We start from the raw sequence: 18,573 nt of genomic DNA on the forward strand, positions 1-18,573 counted from the left end.
GCTCCTGTTCTGCCCAGAGCAGCTGGGGCTGTGGACTGACTGAATTAAAAACATGGAGAGAAAATAGAGCAATGCATAAGCTGAACATTCAATTTTATGAAGCAAGATTTTGATGAGATATGGTTTTATGTGTCTTTTATTAGACCAACTGAAACTATATAAATAACTATAAAAGCAGATATCTTCCCTAAAAAGCCTCAAATGTTGTTAAGCAACAAAACCATCCCTGCAGTTTTGTAAATGATCTCAAAAACTATGTTTATTTGGAACTGAAGCAAAGCCTCTGAAATCGTAAAATTCTTCACGAGAAAAATTCAGAAGCAGCTTTCATTTCAGGTCATTCAAAACTTCTTACTTTCTACCATAGGACAAAACTAAAATGCTAAAGAAAAACCCAATCCAAAATATAAGCCGAAGCCTTTCATTCCAGTATTATGGATATTATAAAATGTTTTACTAGCACATTTTTAATATCAGCTAGATTTTGAAAAATGAGTACTAAGTGACACAAAACAGATATTCTAATATGGTACAATTTTGCTTTGGCACAAGCTGGAAAAAGCTATCTAAACAGTATTACATGAGGGTGACCAGAAGGGAACCCGAACTGAAGACCACCAGACCTTTATTTCTCTCAAGCAGAAACTGAACCTGAACTTTTACTCCAAAAATTGCTGGGCCTGCTAAAATTTGAATCAAGAAGAGGTATATCAGATCGCAAGTGCAGAGTAGTGGTTTCACCAGACTCTAGGGGGTCCTGTCAAGCAGCATGACCCTTTGCATGTGCTATGATCTGCAGAGCCTCCTCATCTTCTCTGCCCACCATGCACCAGTATGACCCTACAGACGCATCTGTACCCAGGAGATGTGCGCTTCTGCTCTGCTCAGGGCCTTGTCACAAGTGCTTAAGCTGAGCTCTAAACTGCCCCTCATGGAGACGTGGCCATGCGTTTTACTCCTGTTCTCCCATGTTGGAAAGCCTCAGGTTGTTATTTGTAACAGAGACTGACAGCGTCCCTTCATCCCCATCAACCTGCCCTTTTCCACTGTAACATCATCAGGGTCCTTCTGTGTCCAGCATGTGCTGGATCTGTTTCTGGAAGGGGGTAATTCTTGAGGGTGGGCAAGCACAGAGACAGAGAGAAGCTTTGGGGCATTTCTTCTGTTTTCTGCTTCCCCACTCATCTCACCCACATGGCAAAATGGAAGCTCTTCTGTGCCTCATTCCCAGAGGAGGGATCTGGGGAGTCAAAAAGAAGCCACAACGCTTTGCTGGAAAGATAAAAGGCATCCTACCATTGGTAGGGGAACAGGAGGGGGGTGCTAATCCCCCATTGCACCTAAAGTCCTGTCAGTCACCCAAACTTTCACCTGGCCCTTTCTATTTTGAAAAAATCCTATTTTCTGACATAAGATGATATGAGTTTGCCGACTTGGTTAACAAACAGTTAACCTCAGTTGGAACAGTCTTAATCACAGATGAAACCAAACTGGAATCAAACTGAAAAAATGTACTGGTTTGACTCCCTGCTTACACCATTTATAAACCTTGCAATTCTGTGTCTCCCTCCAGCTGTCCCTGATAGGAAGCTATATATAGGGGAAGGCAAAGCAGCAGCCTCAGTAATGTATAAAAGCTTCTAGAAGTGAAGCTTTCATATATGCAATTGAAGCAACAGTATGGTGTACTTTTGTACATATTTTGTGCAAGAAATAGCATAAATACTGAGGACCAAATCTATGAAAATTTCAGCAACTCTTTTAAAAAAAAAAATTTCTATCAACTTTAATGACAACTAGTGGCCAAAGCCTCAAACTTGTATTTTCTTAGCTGTAAAGTAGTGCCTGTAGCAGCACAAATCTCCCAGTTACCTCATGAAAATTTCTGGACTTCTCTTGGAGTATCCCGACCTATGCTACATCTTTCTTATATGGGAAAACTGAAATCCATAACGTCCAGCTGTAAAGGTTATTCTCTTGCAGGCGCAATGCCCAAGATGTGGCAATCTCTCCATGTTTTTTAATTGTTTCTTTAAAGCCTGTTTGTCTACAAGATTCTTCAGTATGAAAACATTTTGCATCTGGTTGTCAAGCAACAGATGCTTACTTTACAAATACAAAAAAGGGTATATGTGAGTTTGAAATGCCCCAAGGAAAATTAGCATACAGATAACACAATGCAGATCAAGGAGACCGCTCAAAATAGCTCTTAAGAGTATATTCCATTATGAGAAAATAAGGAGGCCTGTTTCAGAGGAAACAATATGTCATCAATGAAACCAGATTAATTTTTTTGTATGGCAAATAGAAATGTCACATGCAGCAGCTTTTATAAAGTAGCCATCATAGTTCATTATTGCAAAGTAGAAACACATTTAATTTTATAATCTCATTTTAAATGAACTTTGTGTTACTACCTGAATCCATCTTTGTTTGCCTCGGTGAGGTGGCAGGTCCCTCCATTCTGACATGGATTTTGAATGCAAGAATTAATGGGCACACTGCAGTCTCGACCCTATTTGGAGAAATTCAAAAGAAACAAGGTTAGTAACACTCATGTCATCTGAATCAATGTCTCTTACTCCCTCACCCTATGCGTGGCACCATTTACAGGAGGTCTGTGGTCTTCAGACCCATCACATCACTTAATGTTCTTTATTGATGGACAGATATATTCATCACTCGAGCGAGAATTTGGGTAGAGCATCTGGGACTGGTGGGTATCTTGGTATCATTTCAGTTTCCAGATTTTAGTTAACTCTTTCATTTGACTGTTTTAAGGAAACAGCTGACTTCATCATTACCCTAACACACTTGAATCTCTAATGTTAGTTACAATGAAAAGAATTAATCATGACCAAAGGTAAGCAGAAGGCCACACACAGTCAGCACAAGATCACATAGAGTCAGCACTCATTCAACCGCATTTACCAAGTGCTCAGTTAAATACTGCAACAGTACACCGTACTCATTACTACACATTGTCAAAACCTAAAGGGGAAAATTAATTTTTATCATGGGAGCTGAGTTTGAATTTCTCCACAGAACACACTGAATTCTGTTTGAGATATCATCGTTGAATCAGTTCCCTTCTTAAAGATTGCCCTAAAATATACATCAGTTCCAACTGAACTTCAGTAGCTTGAACAACCTACACTGTTACCAACTGACTCTTTATTGGCTCTTCAAGACATAGACATATTTCTTGGATCATTATATTCTGCTGATTAGAACAAGCTATTTGTAAAATTGGCAAACACATCAAAGAGTTTGGTCTTGCTTTTCAGTTACTCACACAGTAGGGTGGAATAAAGACACCTGAAAGCCTCAATACTCAAGGGATCTGTGCAATCACAAGAAGTTCAAGAGATCTCTCTACTCTTCCTACCGAAGATCCCGTTAGTAGCGGCCCTCTGCCAGCTCATCTACTGGAAAGCTGATACATGACTGCAATTAAGATGAGAAAAATATCTCAGGAGATATATTAATTCAGTCAAGGTTGCTGGTTTTTTTTGCCTTGGTTTAAAAAACATTATTTACATTGTACTTCAGAGGAATAACAATGGTATATCTATTTGTAAGTCTCTAAACAAAGAGGGCAGATGCCAGCCCATGACATCAGTTCATAACAACTGTAACTTTTGTGTATTAGTATTGAACACTACCCTACCACTGCTGACTTTCCTTGCTGACAACATTCATTGGAAGTCATTCCTTTCTCCACCAAATTTGCAACAGCTTCCGACCCTTTTCAGACTTTACATACCTGATGTGGTATATATATATACACACACTGGAGCAGGGGACACTCAAATAGCTTCTATAGTCTCTTTTTTTTTATGATGGCTGTGTTGTCAAAATGAAGCATCTTGATGCTTCAGCCATATACTGCACATGAGAGCATCCACTGTTAGTTGTTTTTCCACCTAGCTTTCAGACTGTGTTGTTCTCACTTAAGGTACACTATTAGAATTAAGAATGGGTTTTGAGAAACCTAACACTGGACTTGGCAGATACCTGACAATGATTTGCTTGCCTCAGGATGAATACAGTGGGGTTAGAAAAGGCATAGAAAAGGACTACCAAAATGTTCAAGGAGATGGAGCAACCACTTTAGAAGAAGATACTATAAAGACTAGGACTCTTTAGTCTGGAGAAAAGAAAACTGATGGGGGTGATATGATTGATGTGTACAAAATCATGGAGGTGGTGAATGCAGAATTTGTCACATACTAAATCCCTCAGCAGTAGAGGGACACTTACTGATGTTAGATGAACTTAATACAGATAAAAGAAAATACTCCTTCCAAAGTATGAGCTTCTGGGATCTTTTTGCCACAGGAGGTTGTGAAGTCAGATAGTATAAAAGCCATTAGACAAATTCACGTACAATAGATCCAAACCAGATATGAAAGGCAACAGGCAGACATCAACATCCCTAGTTGGATGATGGTGGGCGCTGGGAGAACTGGGGAGGAGTGGTGGCCAGGCTTGTGTACTCTCCTCAAGCAGTAAAGATTTGCTGCTGCCCCCATGAGAGACAGAATGCTGCGGTAAATGCACTACAGACCCATTATGGCATTTCTCATGTTCTTAGGTCAAAGTTGTTTGAAAGGCTTATTTGGCTCTCAACAAGCAAAACGTTCCCTACCTTTTTTTCAAAAGATCCTACCTGCTCCCTGAACCAAGACTACATGGTTTTGTGTATTATAAGGGAACAGATCTCTCAGGAAAACCACACCAGGATGGGTTTGATCAGTTTGTCTATGACTGCATATCTGTTTGGGAATTTTGCTCTCGAGCGAAGAACAAATAGGCTGGTCACATCTTTCTAACCCTTGTTCATCATTGCCCACCTCTCTCTCTTACATCCTACATTGATCAGAAGTTCATGCTCAGCTCTTGACTGGTGTGCCCATTTCCAGCAATGTGCCCAGCCTGGAGGTGACAAGCCAGCAGGACAAGGACTGTGCTGGTTCTGTGACAGCTCAAGCTCCATTCATGCTTTAAGTACTGTATAAACAATGGTAGCAATCTTAATTTGTCTCTGGAGTGCTTATCTTGAAATTGGTGCAGCCTCAATTAAGCCTAACCAAGGCATTAAAAAACCAAAACCAGCTTATAAGTGTGAACTTTTCTACAGAGTTCATTTGATCTGGTCTGTCCACTCATGGTGCTAGGCTCTCCCATTCACATGTCATACAGTTCAGTCCTCCAAATACTACTGAAATCTTCAGTATTTTTTCAGGTAGGACATACTGCCATCGTACTGTGACAAGAACTGAGACACACAGTAATTGTACTTTCATCCAACACCAGAGAGGACCTGTGTTACAGAAATGGGAGACAAAGCTGTATTTCTTGAAGCTCTGTCCCCAGCATTCCCCTGAGAGAGGAGAAGCAGCTTTGCATTTTAAAATTTGTGCACATACAAGGAAACAGGGACATCCTTTTCCTTGGTTGAATCAGAAGAGAAACATTTCCAAAGAACAACAGAAAGACCTGGCCAACCCCCTGCCTTGCTGTGAGTTCATTCCCCCAACACAGCAGTGCAGGCAGCATGCGAAGACCTCACCCAAGACCTGGCAGAAAGGGTTTCTGCTTCATCCATGCTGCATTTGCCAAACAGACTGTCCTTCTCCATTTGAAATCCCGAGCCCCCAAATGTCTCAGGGAAGAATTGGGAAAGCGCCGAGGGAAGCTCACGCAGGTTTTATTTTGGCACCATGTGGCCCGCAGCACTTCACGGATGCGAGCCATGCAGCATTAACACTAATCCACTGCCACCCTTCTGCAACATTGCCTGTGTTTTGTCCATCTGTGTTGTGAATCCTGTGTGTTTACCACGTTATCCTAGTGAAGCTGGAAGATGCTATTTTTTATATTTCTAAGATCACAGATACTTTTCCTGTGTCCCTGAAGAATTGACTACTTTATAGATACTTCACTAACATCAGTTACTTCTGTTTCCTATGAACTCTTCATCCCTGTATCACTAAAATATTAAACCCTTTGCAGCTAAGTATAGCAAGAAGCAAAGCAGAAACCACAGCGTCTATTTTTCTGAAGGTTTTTGTCACAGTTGAACACCGTGTAAAACAGTCCCATCACTTCTACTGTAATTACTCCGATTATTTTGAATGTTCTTGTAAAAATTTAATACAGATAAATGTTAAAATGAGAGCAAGGCATTTTCAGTCTCTCTCACTGGCACATGAAATTTCTCATGACTTAGACTCAGCTCTCATTTCTGTGCTGAACATGGCTGAATTATTGGCTTCTTGGGCCTCAGGCACCATGGAAACCGATTAGTATGTGCTGCTGAATCAGACTTAATTACAACACTAAGTTGCTATGCGGCTTCAGGAAAATTAGAGTCTCTCTGACTCAGTTTACTCATTGTAATAAATGGGCAAACAGCACTTAATCTTTCTCTGAGGATTTTCTTCTCTGAGTTGACTTTATCAATAGCACATTGAGAGCCCACAAAACAAGTACAATTTCTCTAACACAGAAGACTATGAAAAACAAAGAATTCTGAAAGGAGAGAAGCTGCAGAAAATATGGGTACTAATAAATCTACAGCAAAGCAAGGCCATTTTATTTCTGTGTAAGACTGTCACTACCCAGAAGAGCCTAAAGACATTCTAGAAACATCTTTCAAATGACTAATGCAATTCTCTAGTCTCAATTTACAGTAAGACTGTTCTTACTGGAAAAATGGAATTGCTGTCAAGCATCACTAAAATTAATTATCTGTGAGTTGGGAAAAACTCTTTGAATTACATTCCCTGGAAATAACTATTATTACAAAGGAGAATATTGTATATTTGCTTCAAGACTAAGGAGCCTTCTAATAAAGTCTGAATCAGAAAAAGAGGTGCAGACTTTGTTTCAAGGACAGGCAAGAAGATATGACGGTCTCGGCAATTCACAGAAAGAGGATGAAGGTCCCTCTGTGTGCAATATTTTATTTCTAGAGCTTTTTTAAGATGCAATAAATTTTTGTCTAGTCTGATAGGAAAGCATCTGATCCAAAACATTTCTATATAATTTCTCTCATTTTCTGTAGGAGAGGAATGGATTAGGTGTTGAAACATAAAATTTCTGCAACTAATCAGGAGACATGTATGTTCAGAGTCCAGCTGCCTTTCTAAATCTGAAGTACCTCAGCTGGTCCAGATTTTATCTGGGCTGCTCCAGCTCCATATTTCAGCGAATGAGAACAGAAACTATCCACCATACTTACAAAGTGTCAATTCTTCATTTCATACTCAACAATAATTAACTATACTGGGCATTACTGTATATACAAGCTGTTCCTCAGTACTGCTGTGCCAAAGTGTAGCCTTTACAAGTACCCAATACTGGAAAACATTACATCATGATTAGTAAAACACCCAAGAACAAGTAGCAAAAACTAATAAGGACCTCAGCAGGAAGAACAAAGGATAATATGATAAAAAAGCACACATTTGCTTTGACTGCAATGATTTTTTTTTAAATTAATTTTCACAAATTAGTATTGTCTATGGAGACTGAAAGCTTCATTCAAGATTACATGGCAGAGATTTGACCTCTGTCCATTTTAATGTGATCCTTCACCCATTTCTAACAGCAGCGGGCACAGATAAGAGGCAGCAGCATGGAGCTTGCCACAGGCACAAGGTATCATGGAATCACAGAATCATAGAATACCAGGTTGGAGGGGACCTCAAGGATCATCTGGTCCAACCTTTCTTGGCAAAAGCACGGTCTAGACAAGATGGCCCAGCACCCTGTCCAGCTGAATCTTAACAGTGTCCAATGTTGGGGAATCCACCACTTCCCTGGGGAGATTATTCCAATGGCTGATTGTTCTCATTGTGAAAAATTTTCCCCTCGTGCCCAATGGGAATCTCCCCAGGAGTAACTTGTACCCATTACCCCTCGCCTTTTCCATGTGACTCCTTGTAAAAAGGGAGTCTCCACCTTCTTTGTAGCCACCCTTTAAATACTGGAACATGGTGATAAGGTCTCCCCTAAGCCGCCTTTTCTCAAGGCTGAATAAACCCGGTTCTCTCAGCCTTTCCTCATGTGGCAGGCTTCCCAGTCCTTTGATCATCCCTGTGGCCCTTCCCTGGACCCTCTCCAGCCTGTGCACATCTTTTTTGCATAAGGGGGACCAAAACTGAACACAGTATTCCAGGTGTGGCCTGACAAGCACCGAGTAGAGTGGGATAATGACTTCTTTATCTCTGCTGCTGATGCCCTTGTTGATGCAACCCAGTGTCCCGTTGGCTTTCTTTGCCGCAGCAGCACACCGTCCACTTGTATTGAGCTGCTTGCGCACCAGGACCCCAGGTCCCTTTCCACAGAGCTGCTCCCCAGCTGGATAGATCCCAGCCTGCGCTGCACTCCTGGATTATGTTTTCCCAGGTGCAAACCTTACACTTGTCCTTGTTGAACTTCATAAGGTTCTTGTTAGCCCACTCTTCCAGCCTATCCAGGTCTTCCTGCAGGGTGGCTCTCCCTTCCGAAGTGCCCGCTTCCCCACTCAGTTTGGTATCATCAGCAAACTTCAGCAGGGTACGCTTGATCCCATCATCCAGATCTCTTACAAAGATATTAAACAGCGTTGGGCCCAATATCGATCCCTGGGGGACCCCACTTGTGACAGGCTGCCAGTTTGAAAAGGAGTTATTTACCACCACCCTCTGGGTGCGGCCTGTCAGCCTGTTCCCCGCCCGCCGCACAGACTTGTCTAAACCATAATGCATCAGTTTCTCTAGGAGGAGGCTGTGGGAAACCATATTGAAAGCCTTGGAGAAATCCAGGTAGACAACCTGGATTTCTCCAGGAATTCCAGGTAGACAACTAGGTAGAAACCTCCTGATGTAGAAAACTATCACTGCTGACTGCAGCAGAAACATGATCCAGCCAGTGATGAAGGCACCTGCAGACAGGCAGAAGTCTATCCAACTTCAATGCTTTGTAAATAGAGAGACCTCCTTCCAGCTAATTACAGCCTTGTTCAATGACTACAATGTTTTAAAGCATGCTGGAAAAATGAGCTATACAAAAGAAATACCAAATTTTATTCGAGTTGTTAACAATATACAATGTGTTCATAATAAATTTTATTTAGATGGTATATGTAGAGAACAGATGGTAGTGTTCACGTGTTTAGTAAAAATACTAGACGAAGACAAATATAGTTGATAGAGACTTTAAATTAAGAACTGGGAAATTTTCATAAACAATTTAATTATCAAGCTCTAAACACAGCTAAAGCTTTTAGGGAAATCAGGCAAAACTACCAGCTACAAAGATACTGTATTGCAAACCTAGTCCTTTACATTCCTAATAGCGGAAGTAATGCATCCTCATCCAACTCTCAGTCTCACAAACATTAATGCATTTGTCTTATGGGTGTCTTGGTCAGAAGTTAATAAGCAATCATTACATTAAGGGAAAAGGCTAAGTACATCTTCAACCTCATGATAGGCTTGAAGGAAAATTCACAGAAAGATAAACTGAGAAGTACAATGTGTTCTGTGAGTGGGTATTGAGGAATGTTATTCAAACTTACAATCCTAATGTTGTGAAATTAAAAAAAAATGGACACTTAAAGCCACTATGTATAGCTTTGCTCTGCTTCCACAGAGCTTGGGAAGTATTTTATTAAACAGTTTTCTGAACAATTCTGATGTATGCTGATTGCTTGAGTGTTAAAACTACACCTGCATGTGCCAACGGGACTTGTTCATACATTCAGACCTGCAAAGGTCTAATAGCAGAGTAAAGGGCTAAATGTGGTGTGTAAACAAGTCATGATTCCTGATGCTTCATATAAAAGAATGAGATGAGACAGGATGAGAGGAGAGGGGGAAAAAACATCCAGAAATAGTACAAGACACAGACGCTCAGCACAGAAAGAGAATTCAGTTTAAACTCTTGAATGGATTTTTAACTTGAGTTTTGCTTCTTTCATGCTTAGTAAAGTGAGAACTATTGTCAAAGGTTTTCCTGAAGTTATGGCATACAGCTATCCAATATGGTATAAACTGATGCTACAGTCTTTTACCTAGTGGCATCTTTACCAGTGTTGTCTTTTCACCATTTGAAACCTTTATCCCTCTGTTATAAATAGTCAAAATTGGAGAGTAAACTGAAACATTCCCAGGGCAGGAAGGGAAAGAGATGTCTCATGAACAAAGTTTTATCACATAAACCTCAATTCCACTAGAAAATTAAGCTAGGAAATACGAATGAGATATTCAGCAGTTTCTCTGTAATAAATACATTTAGAAGCCATAAATACAACAGAGAAACAAGAAGAATTTTGCATAATTGACCAAGGAAACATGATGCCATGAATTCAGCTACACAGCCAATACACTCAGATACAAGTTTGGTAGGAAAAATTCTCTCAAGTTCTATCCACAATTGTGTATTTCAGAGTCTTTCATTGGAAAGAAACCCAGTATTTGCTATAATGAGACCGTGAAAAGGAAAAGTTTTATGTGCATTGCAAATCTTAAAGCAAGTTATGAAAGTTAGCATGCCATCTTATGCTAATTGCAGCATGAAGGACTTGATGGACACCTAAGCAATCACTGCAAACACAGCTACTCAGCTTTGTGAAGGGAATACTTAGTTATCAAATAATTAAAGATGTTGCAATCTGAGTGAAGAATGAAACTAACTTTGAAATATAAAATTAATCTAAATTCTTTTGCAGGAAGGGCTAAAAAATATAGCATTGGGAATTACTCTACTGTTATTTTACCAATGGAACCATTTGAAACTGATTTCCTAGTTGATTGCGCTGATATTAAGATATAGGTAGACAGCTTACACACTGATATCTATATACAGTAGTATGAAGTTCTTTAGTAGATCCAGGTGATACTGTTTCTCTGTTTATGGTCTTTCTGGCCACGGACATAATGGCTAAGCCTCAACCTGGAAAAGATGTAGATGACGCTCATTGGCAAGGTCAAACAACTACAAGAGCTGGCAGGGTGTATGTCAGATCCATCTGCTTAGGCATATACACAAATTATTTGGCAAGGCATGGATAATATCACAGTAATTTTGGATCAGACTGTTTTTAGATTGCCAGGTGGAAGTTGAAAGATTTTGATCATCTGTTGTTCACAAAAAGGCTGTGACTTCTCCTTCTGAATGCAGACCTTGCTACAGACATCCACGCCTTGGATGCCTCTAGGTTAGGGTACACACAGTGCTGATGAATTAACTATTTCTCTTTAGTCATCTGTCCCAATGGGGTAATAAAAAGGTACCTTCTGAGGATTGCTGTTTACAAGCCAGTTAATTTAACATAAAAAAGTAATTAATTTCATCCATTTCTAGTTTTGAAAAAAATTTTAAAATAAATTTGAAATTACCTAGACAATTCTGATTTCTTTTTTTAGTTCAGTATTGTTGTTTATACAGCCATACTTACATTGACACAACAATACAACAAAAGTTGCCCGCTGCTCACAAGCATCATGAGAAATACTATTTGCTAAATGGCATAGAAGCTAGATTATGAAAAGGGGATACATTGATATTGGTTTTGTTGCTGCCCCCCCGACATTTGGCTGATTTAACTCCCTCTGAAAACTTTCACAGTGTTAGTGTCTGAAGTAAAAATACAGGTAATAGTTATTTATATCCCACCATCTTCAGCACTGTATAGTTATCTTTTGTGCCAGTCTAGCTTCATCTGGCACCTGATTAAACAATAATTGGGCATGGCAGCAGCACTTCTTAGTGACTTCCTTGTCCTTGTTAATAAATCACAATTGTCAATTTATAGCAAATTAGGCGAACTTTGCTCTCTGAAGCCTCATTTTATTTAAATCAGAAAGATTTATGATCCTCCAGGGTGTAATACACCTTTCATTACCTCCGTAGTTAGTAATCAAGAATATGCCTGTCAAAGTCAAAGTGCAAGGATTCATCATATTATTTTTTAAAATCTCTGGTTCTTCTCCTATGAGTATGAAATTTAATTCTCAGCGGACATCTGAGGTTTATTTTGCAATTATATTCATTACCACGTAAATCTTGATTGTCCTTCTAAACCTCTCCTTACATAGGCACTTTGGGTTTCAATGGTCTTTTGGGCTTTTAATCCATGACAGAAGATACGTCACTCATCTATCATGGAGTCAATTCACATAGCACATATCTGAACTGAGTCCAGAGGTGCCAAACCGGATGGGGCAGGTGCTGTAGAGCTTCCAAAGTTACTTGATCAACTGCCCGATACAGATCACTGTGTGAACGTTTTGGGAGATGTAGAAGAAAATTAGGGACACTGAAAATAGTTGATTTTGCCCAGGGTTGCCTCTGTACATAAAATCCAAACCAAAATATTTGATGTAAAACAGACATTGAATATTTTATGTGTAGTCTCTAATTCAACCAATATTAATGAATGAGAACAATGTTTTCAGTACCCTCAAAACACTTAAGGGCCTATTTATTTTAAAATACATGTTGCAGTGACAACAAAACTTTCCCTCTCACGCTATCAAAAGCCAGTGGCTCTTTTTTAGCGTGAACACTGTAGAGAAAGTTATAAAGACTGGACATTTGTATACAAAACACAATTCCTATTAATAAGAAATAAGAAATAAAAGAAAATATAATTGTTGTATTTTACACTTATTGCTCAAGGCAATTAACCTATGCCTAACACTTAAGCTACTGAATGCAGCCTGCATGACAGAGGAGGGACACATCACATGCAGCAACCCAATGAAACCTAACATGAGGCAGGGCTTATGTAATTAAAAAACCTCTCCAAAGCACTCACTAGATTTCTGAAATAAATAGCGCTAAAGATGCTGGAAGAGTCACAGTCCATTTGAAGAAACATTTGCTGATGTATCCCTGCCTGTTAAGGATGAAGGCTTTTGGCGTGCAACAGGTCTGTACTGATAAAAGGTCTCACGCTGAAATACATGTTATATCAGCAAAAATGCCAGTAGAATCTGTTTCGCTTGTGGAAGCTGTGTAAAGCTTCCCCTACAAGGCTTGCCAGTTAGAGATACCAGCAATCCTTTCCGGCATAAACCAAGACTGTACTTTGACAGTGGGTTGCACTGTAACAGGTAACCCAGGCAGGCAGCGATATTTTCAGAAGCAAACATGCAAATGAATTTTTCAGACTACTAAAGAAATCAAACATGCCCACTATGATAATGAGCAAGAGCACAACATTTATTTCAGAGGCTCTGAGAAGTACAGGGAGGTGACCCCCGGGGGGCCATGGAGACAGGCATCTGCCCTGCACCAGCTCAGCGCTGGAGTCTGACATTGCCAGCAACGGAGCGCAGAGAGGTTTGGTACAACTTTACCTGCAGTGTATGTGCACTTACCTCTACACAGTAAGCTACTAATTCTCAAGCTAGTCTGGCATTATATCATTTCTATTAACAGGAGAGAGTTTACTCTCACATGATAAAGAAAGTTTTCTTTTCAGCCTAGCCTGCTTACAGCAACTTCACCAATTCCATCATCCCCAAAGGAAAGGGGAAAATAAGGCAATTAACCTCCTAGGACAACCTCTGTTCATGTTCTTGGACAACAAAAGAAACCCAAAAGCCATCTTGTCAAGTACAGTCAATGCCAAGAAAGCCCCAAGGATAACAGATGACAGACAATCACAAGAAAATCTAACAATAAGGACTTTCAGCTGTGACCAACTACTTCAACCGATTCACTTATGCGGAAATGGTGGGATGCAGAAAATTAAGAGCTGGTTAAAGAGAACTTGATTAAGCAGAGTTATAGCAACCAGCAATCACCTGAAAGACAAACAAAACAGAGGAAGAAAAATTATTATTTAGTGTAATAGACCAGGCAAACATAAGAACAAGAGCCTGAAATTCAGACTAAACGCCAATAAAAACTTCTTCTTTAGGCTGGGAAAAGAAAGATTGGAAGCCTGGTCTCTTAAGGCATTTAGAACTAGACCAGAAAAACAGTAGTAAAAACAAAGCGGGGGGAATGATCCACATTGACAAAAGAATGAATATGACGGTGCCCATGTGTGGGTATGGCTTACTATTCACTTCAACTGCTCAGCTACTTCTCCTGATGCAGCACTGAACAAACACAGCAAATGCCTGAAGCTGCTCAACATCTGCTTTCTCGCTGGCCTAACAAAAATGGAAATACTTCTTCAGAGTTGGCTTTATTGTTAAGAGCCCTCATTAGGCCATGCCACAATACATTACTATGTTTTTTACAGGGCTTGCGGTGGGTGTACGCATGCCTCACCACCTTCAGCCAGCAACTGTGGCGGTAATCCCTCCTTAAGCCTTTCATTTTTATGCTCTTCTAGATGTAAATCTCCTTTTTCTTTAGACCTACTAAAACAGAAAGGGCAAAAAGAAACAAACACAAATCTGACTGATGCATAGTAAGTTTTACAGAATAAGCATACACAGGAAAATACTGTGATTTCTGCAGGTTTTTTCTGCCCTAGGAGCATTATATGAAATTACAACCACCTACTGCTGACACTGGTGTTTGCCCTAAAAATCCATCCATAAATATAGGTCTACTCATTTACATGGCCACCCATCACTTCTCATCCCTAAAGGCTTTCTGCTTTATTACACTAAGAGTGGAAAATGCTTCTTCACCATTCATTAATAAGTATTTTAAGTATGGTTAAAACAAACAAATAAAAAATAAAACATCACAGATCACATAAACACACGCTCCAGGAAAATGAATGAAAGTTCAAGGCAGAAGCAGCTGCACTGATTTCTTCATATGAAAACTTGGCATTGAGCTTACATTCCACTGTCTGTCCCCTCGACCCTAACACTGGGAGAGGAAAGAGGCCAAGACAGAGTAACATGTGAAGGCAGAGACGTTTGCTCTCCTGTCTCACGTGGATGAGGGCAGGCTGGTTTAAGAGTTTCTTCCAATTTTTCCTCCTTTTGCAATTCCAACTCAGGGATTTATTTGTGCACTGACTGATGTATATGGGGACTTATATGCATATGTTAATAGATCCAAAGAAACAAAAGCACGGAGTTACATTCCTAAATAGTATTAGCCTAACAAACTAGGCATGGACTCTCACACAGCTGGCATGCATCAGCAGCCAAACTCTACACTTGGTTACATTCATATAACCCCACCCAAATCAGCATAACTAAGTGAGAAACTGGCCCATTGGAATAAACTTGCACTGTCTCGGCCTTGAGCTGTAAGAGCTGGCCAGAATATCTGTACATGAGCAAACACTACCATATCTACATTTTAAGATCAGTTCTATGTTGAATACTCCTAAATCAGCCATTATTCTAGGACTCTGACAGATTATTCACGTAACGCTACAGAAGTACATCTCCATGGCAAAGTGCAAATACAGCAAACTTCTTTTGCCCCTGCTCCAAGCAAATGCAAGGCCATGTGCACCCCCATGAGCAAATGATACAGTCAGTGCAGCACTGAGTCCACGCTAATGGCATGGGGTCTGTACTGATACAACCTGCTTATTAGCCCTGTGCTGAGCAGTCACAGCTTCTGCTCAGCTACATCTATCTGCTCAAGTGCTGGTACATTAGTTATATCTGTGTACAACATGTGATAGACATGAATACCGCATATCCCAGAGACACTTTGTTCTGAGATTCTCAATTTCTAACCCTGTTTTCAGGGATGAAAACCTGGCGCAGGGGGCGGGGAGGAGGAAGAGCCAAATTCCTAGCAGAACTTTGGAGCCAGCTTCCTCACTAAATATCATTCTGGCTTCACTATAATGCCTCCCACCACAAGAGTCTGGCTGCAAAGAATACTGTCTCTCCAAAGCCCAAAAGCTTTACCCAGGATTTTTCCAATTGTATCTGTCATTCTGGATGACTGGTGAAATTGCTTGAACCCTCAAGATACTGCAGTGCTGCTAGAAAAGTCAAGACACTGGCTGAACTCAACAGGGAGGTGAATAGAGTTGGATAAAATTTACAGAGCAACTCTACCACAGACACGCATCAGGATCTGTTGCCCAAAGGGTGGGATATGTGCTATGCTAATTTTACCTATCTTCACTTTCCATTTCAGACAGCTTTCGGTAACAGCAGAACTCAGAGTTGACAAACATCCTGCGTCCCAACAGCTCAGGCTCCTGTTTAGCTGAGCAATCAAAGAGGCTGTGGCGATGCCTAGGCAGGTACTGTATTTCATGTTCCAGGTTGGCAATGTTCTTTCACTTCATAAAAAACGCAGATGTATTTTAAACTCTCTTTCTTCAGTTCTACAAATAACACCTTTTGGAAGAAAGAAAATTACTCTCCTTCATTTGTTGTTACCTCAGTTTTAAGAAAAAAAAGTATGAAAGACACCGAAATCAGCCAAAAAGTCCAAAAGGGCATTTTCAGAATGGCAATGGCAAAGTACACTGAGCGTTGGTTTCACTCACCTTAGTTTTTACTACAGCTATTCAAGTAAATCCTTTCTCAATGGCTTATTGATTGCAAGTTTGATTATTCTCTTGAATTCTAACACCCATAGACTTGATTTTACAATATCAGTGGGAATACATAAAAGCCACACACTCTGCAGGATAAATGAATTAGTACGGTACCGTTATCTATTTACCAGCCACCAGCTGCACTCACACACACTTGCACTGCAGGTCGCCAGCAGCATTTAAAGCAGAAGAAAGCTTCATTTCTCTACTCGTAATCATACTTCACAATCTAAACCACACATATTATTTAAATAATCTTTCAAAGAATGCTATGGAGAAGAGGAAAAAAAAATCGCTGGATAATTACACCTATGTCTGTGTTTAATATGAAAACACAAGTTTTGTAACATTAAGAGACATTTCCTGCCAGCATTGGTGGCACCCTGGAGCTCAAGCTTGTGCAGCCTGCCAGTTGCCATAGGTGGCACTCTCACACCGTCTCCCACTGTCTCTGGGGCTTTGTCCCCAAAGAACAACGGAAAAAACGCTGTTTCAACCATAGCTTATCTATAGCAAACACATTCATCACCCATTTTAAGGAAAGAGCAGCAGCAAAGATAGCTATCAGCACATAGCCTTCCCCGTTCCTAAGCGAGCAATCTATATTTCTGTCATCAAACACAACTGCCCGGCCCACTGGCCTCTCAGCTCAGGTGGTCCATGAGTTATCACACTTTTAAGTTTACTCAAACCCATCATGGGCAGCACTACACATTGCTGAAAGCCCCATAAGGTATGCATTCAATAGCAAAAACATTTTTGTGATCATGAAAAATAAGAGATGGAGCCATCATCAATGTGATAGTGAAAAATAAAACTATAGGCTTTTGCAACTACGGTTAACTGGTAGAAGTTCCTGATTCCATCAGGCACCAGTTTGGCAACTGGTGACTTAGGCGGCCTTCTGCTAGCTGGCCTACTGTTTTTTTTCTGAAGGCTAGCATGAGCATAGGAACCCCAGAAAGCGGTCTGTAACTGTCTGTCCCTTTCCAGGGAACATTATAAAGCCGTCAGCTCATTTGAGTGAGCTTACATTTGAAAAAAGGGTGGGTTTTTCACTTTATTGATGCACTCTTCCACACAGGATTTTTTCGAAATCTACATCAAACAAGGAAAAACAAATGCTGAGAGGGCAGATTTAGGGCAATTTATCAAGGTCTGGGAAATAGCTTCCAGATGGGTAGAGCTGTTTGGTGCTGGCTGGTGAGAAGGAAGCAAGGTATTGTTATTGAATTAGCATGAATCTCTGGTGGAGAACTGCGTGGTAGATAGAGTACTCCTTTCATATGGTTTGCATTTGGACCTGTCAAATTTCATTTTTATTCAAAAACCTGTGGTAAAGACACGCAGTTCTTTTTTGCTTATTAAATTTCCAGCAATTCTCCCTGTACTGTTATCCAGTCAGTATTTTTAAACTCTGCTCTAAGTGCCATGCCTGGGTCTGTCTGCTCTTTGCCATGCTTGGATGACAGCTCGGTGCTTACAAGCACACGAGTGGTTTTAGGTTTTACATTCAGACACTGAATGTCACCTGAGAAAGTGTGTGAGAGAGGAGAAAAGCTGGATGTTCTATGAGATGTTTAAACTGAGCCACTTCAAGAGTTTATCAAAACCTTTCTAAGAAAATGATGCATACTGAGGTCTAATGTACACTAGAAAGTGATTGCTAGTATAACTGGAGGATTATTCTTGATTATTCTTGTTAATAAATCCTCCCTATGTAAACATGTCTTCTAGCAGTATAAATGCACCTATACTAGTGCATTTGCTAATACAGAAAGAATATAAAAAAATAGAAGAAAAAACTAAGGGCAAAAAAAAGATATGCTCATAACAAACACATTTCTACTTTGAACTACCTGGATATCTTTTCCATGATATGTGCCTTATAGAGTAAGACATACACAAAGATTTATGTATTTTCCTGCTCGTTTTGAAAGCTTTTACTTTTCAAGTTAGCCTAACAGTCACCTAGTCCCATCTGAAGAATTCAACCTAGTTTATGTTAAACATCAAATTAAAATGACTGTTCTATTAACCTGAGGAGATAAACAGCCAGTTTCCCTCATAGCAAAGACAAATCA

The 18,573-nt window shown here is 40.1% G+C and overlaps 1 protein-coding gene across 2 annotated transcripts in view; it reads right to left on the reverse strand.

The window, feature by feature from the left end:
* The window catches only part of SLIT3 (slit guidance ligand 3), a 549,687-nt gene that overhangs the window by 60,407 nt on the left and 470,707 nt on the right, over window positions 1–18,573 (reverse strand). For both annotated transcript variants that reach the window (XM_076349680.1, XM_076349679.1), the window contains exon 28: window positions 2,418–2,515. In XM_076349680.1, coding sequence (XP_076205795.1) covers window positions 2,418–2,515 — 98 coding nt within the window. The remainder of the gene's footprint in view (window positions 1–2,417; window positions 2,516–18,573) is intronic.

This window comes from Aptenodytes patagonicus, chromosome 12 (genome assembly GCF_965638725.1).
Source record: "Aptenodytes patagonicus chromosome 12, bAptPat1.pri.cur, whole genome shotgun sequence".
NCBI lineage: Eukaryota > Metazoa > Chordata > Aves > Sphenisciformes > Spheniscidae > Aptenodytes > Aptenodytes patagonicus.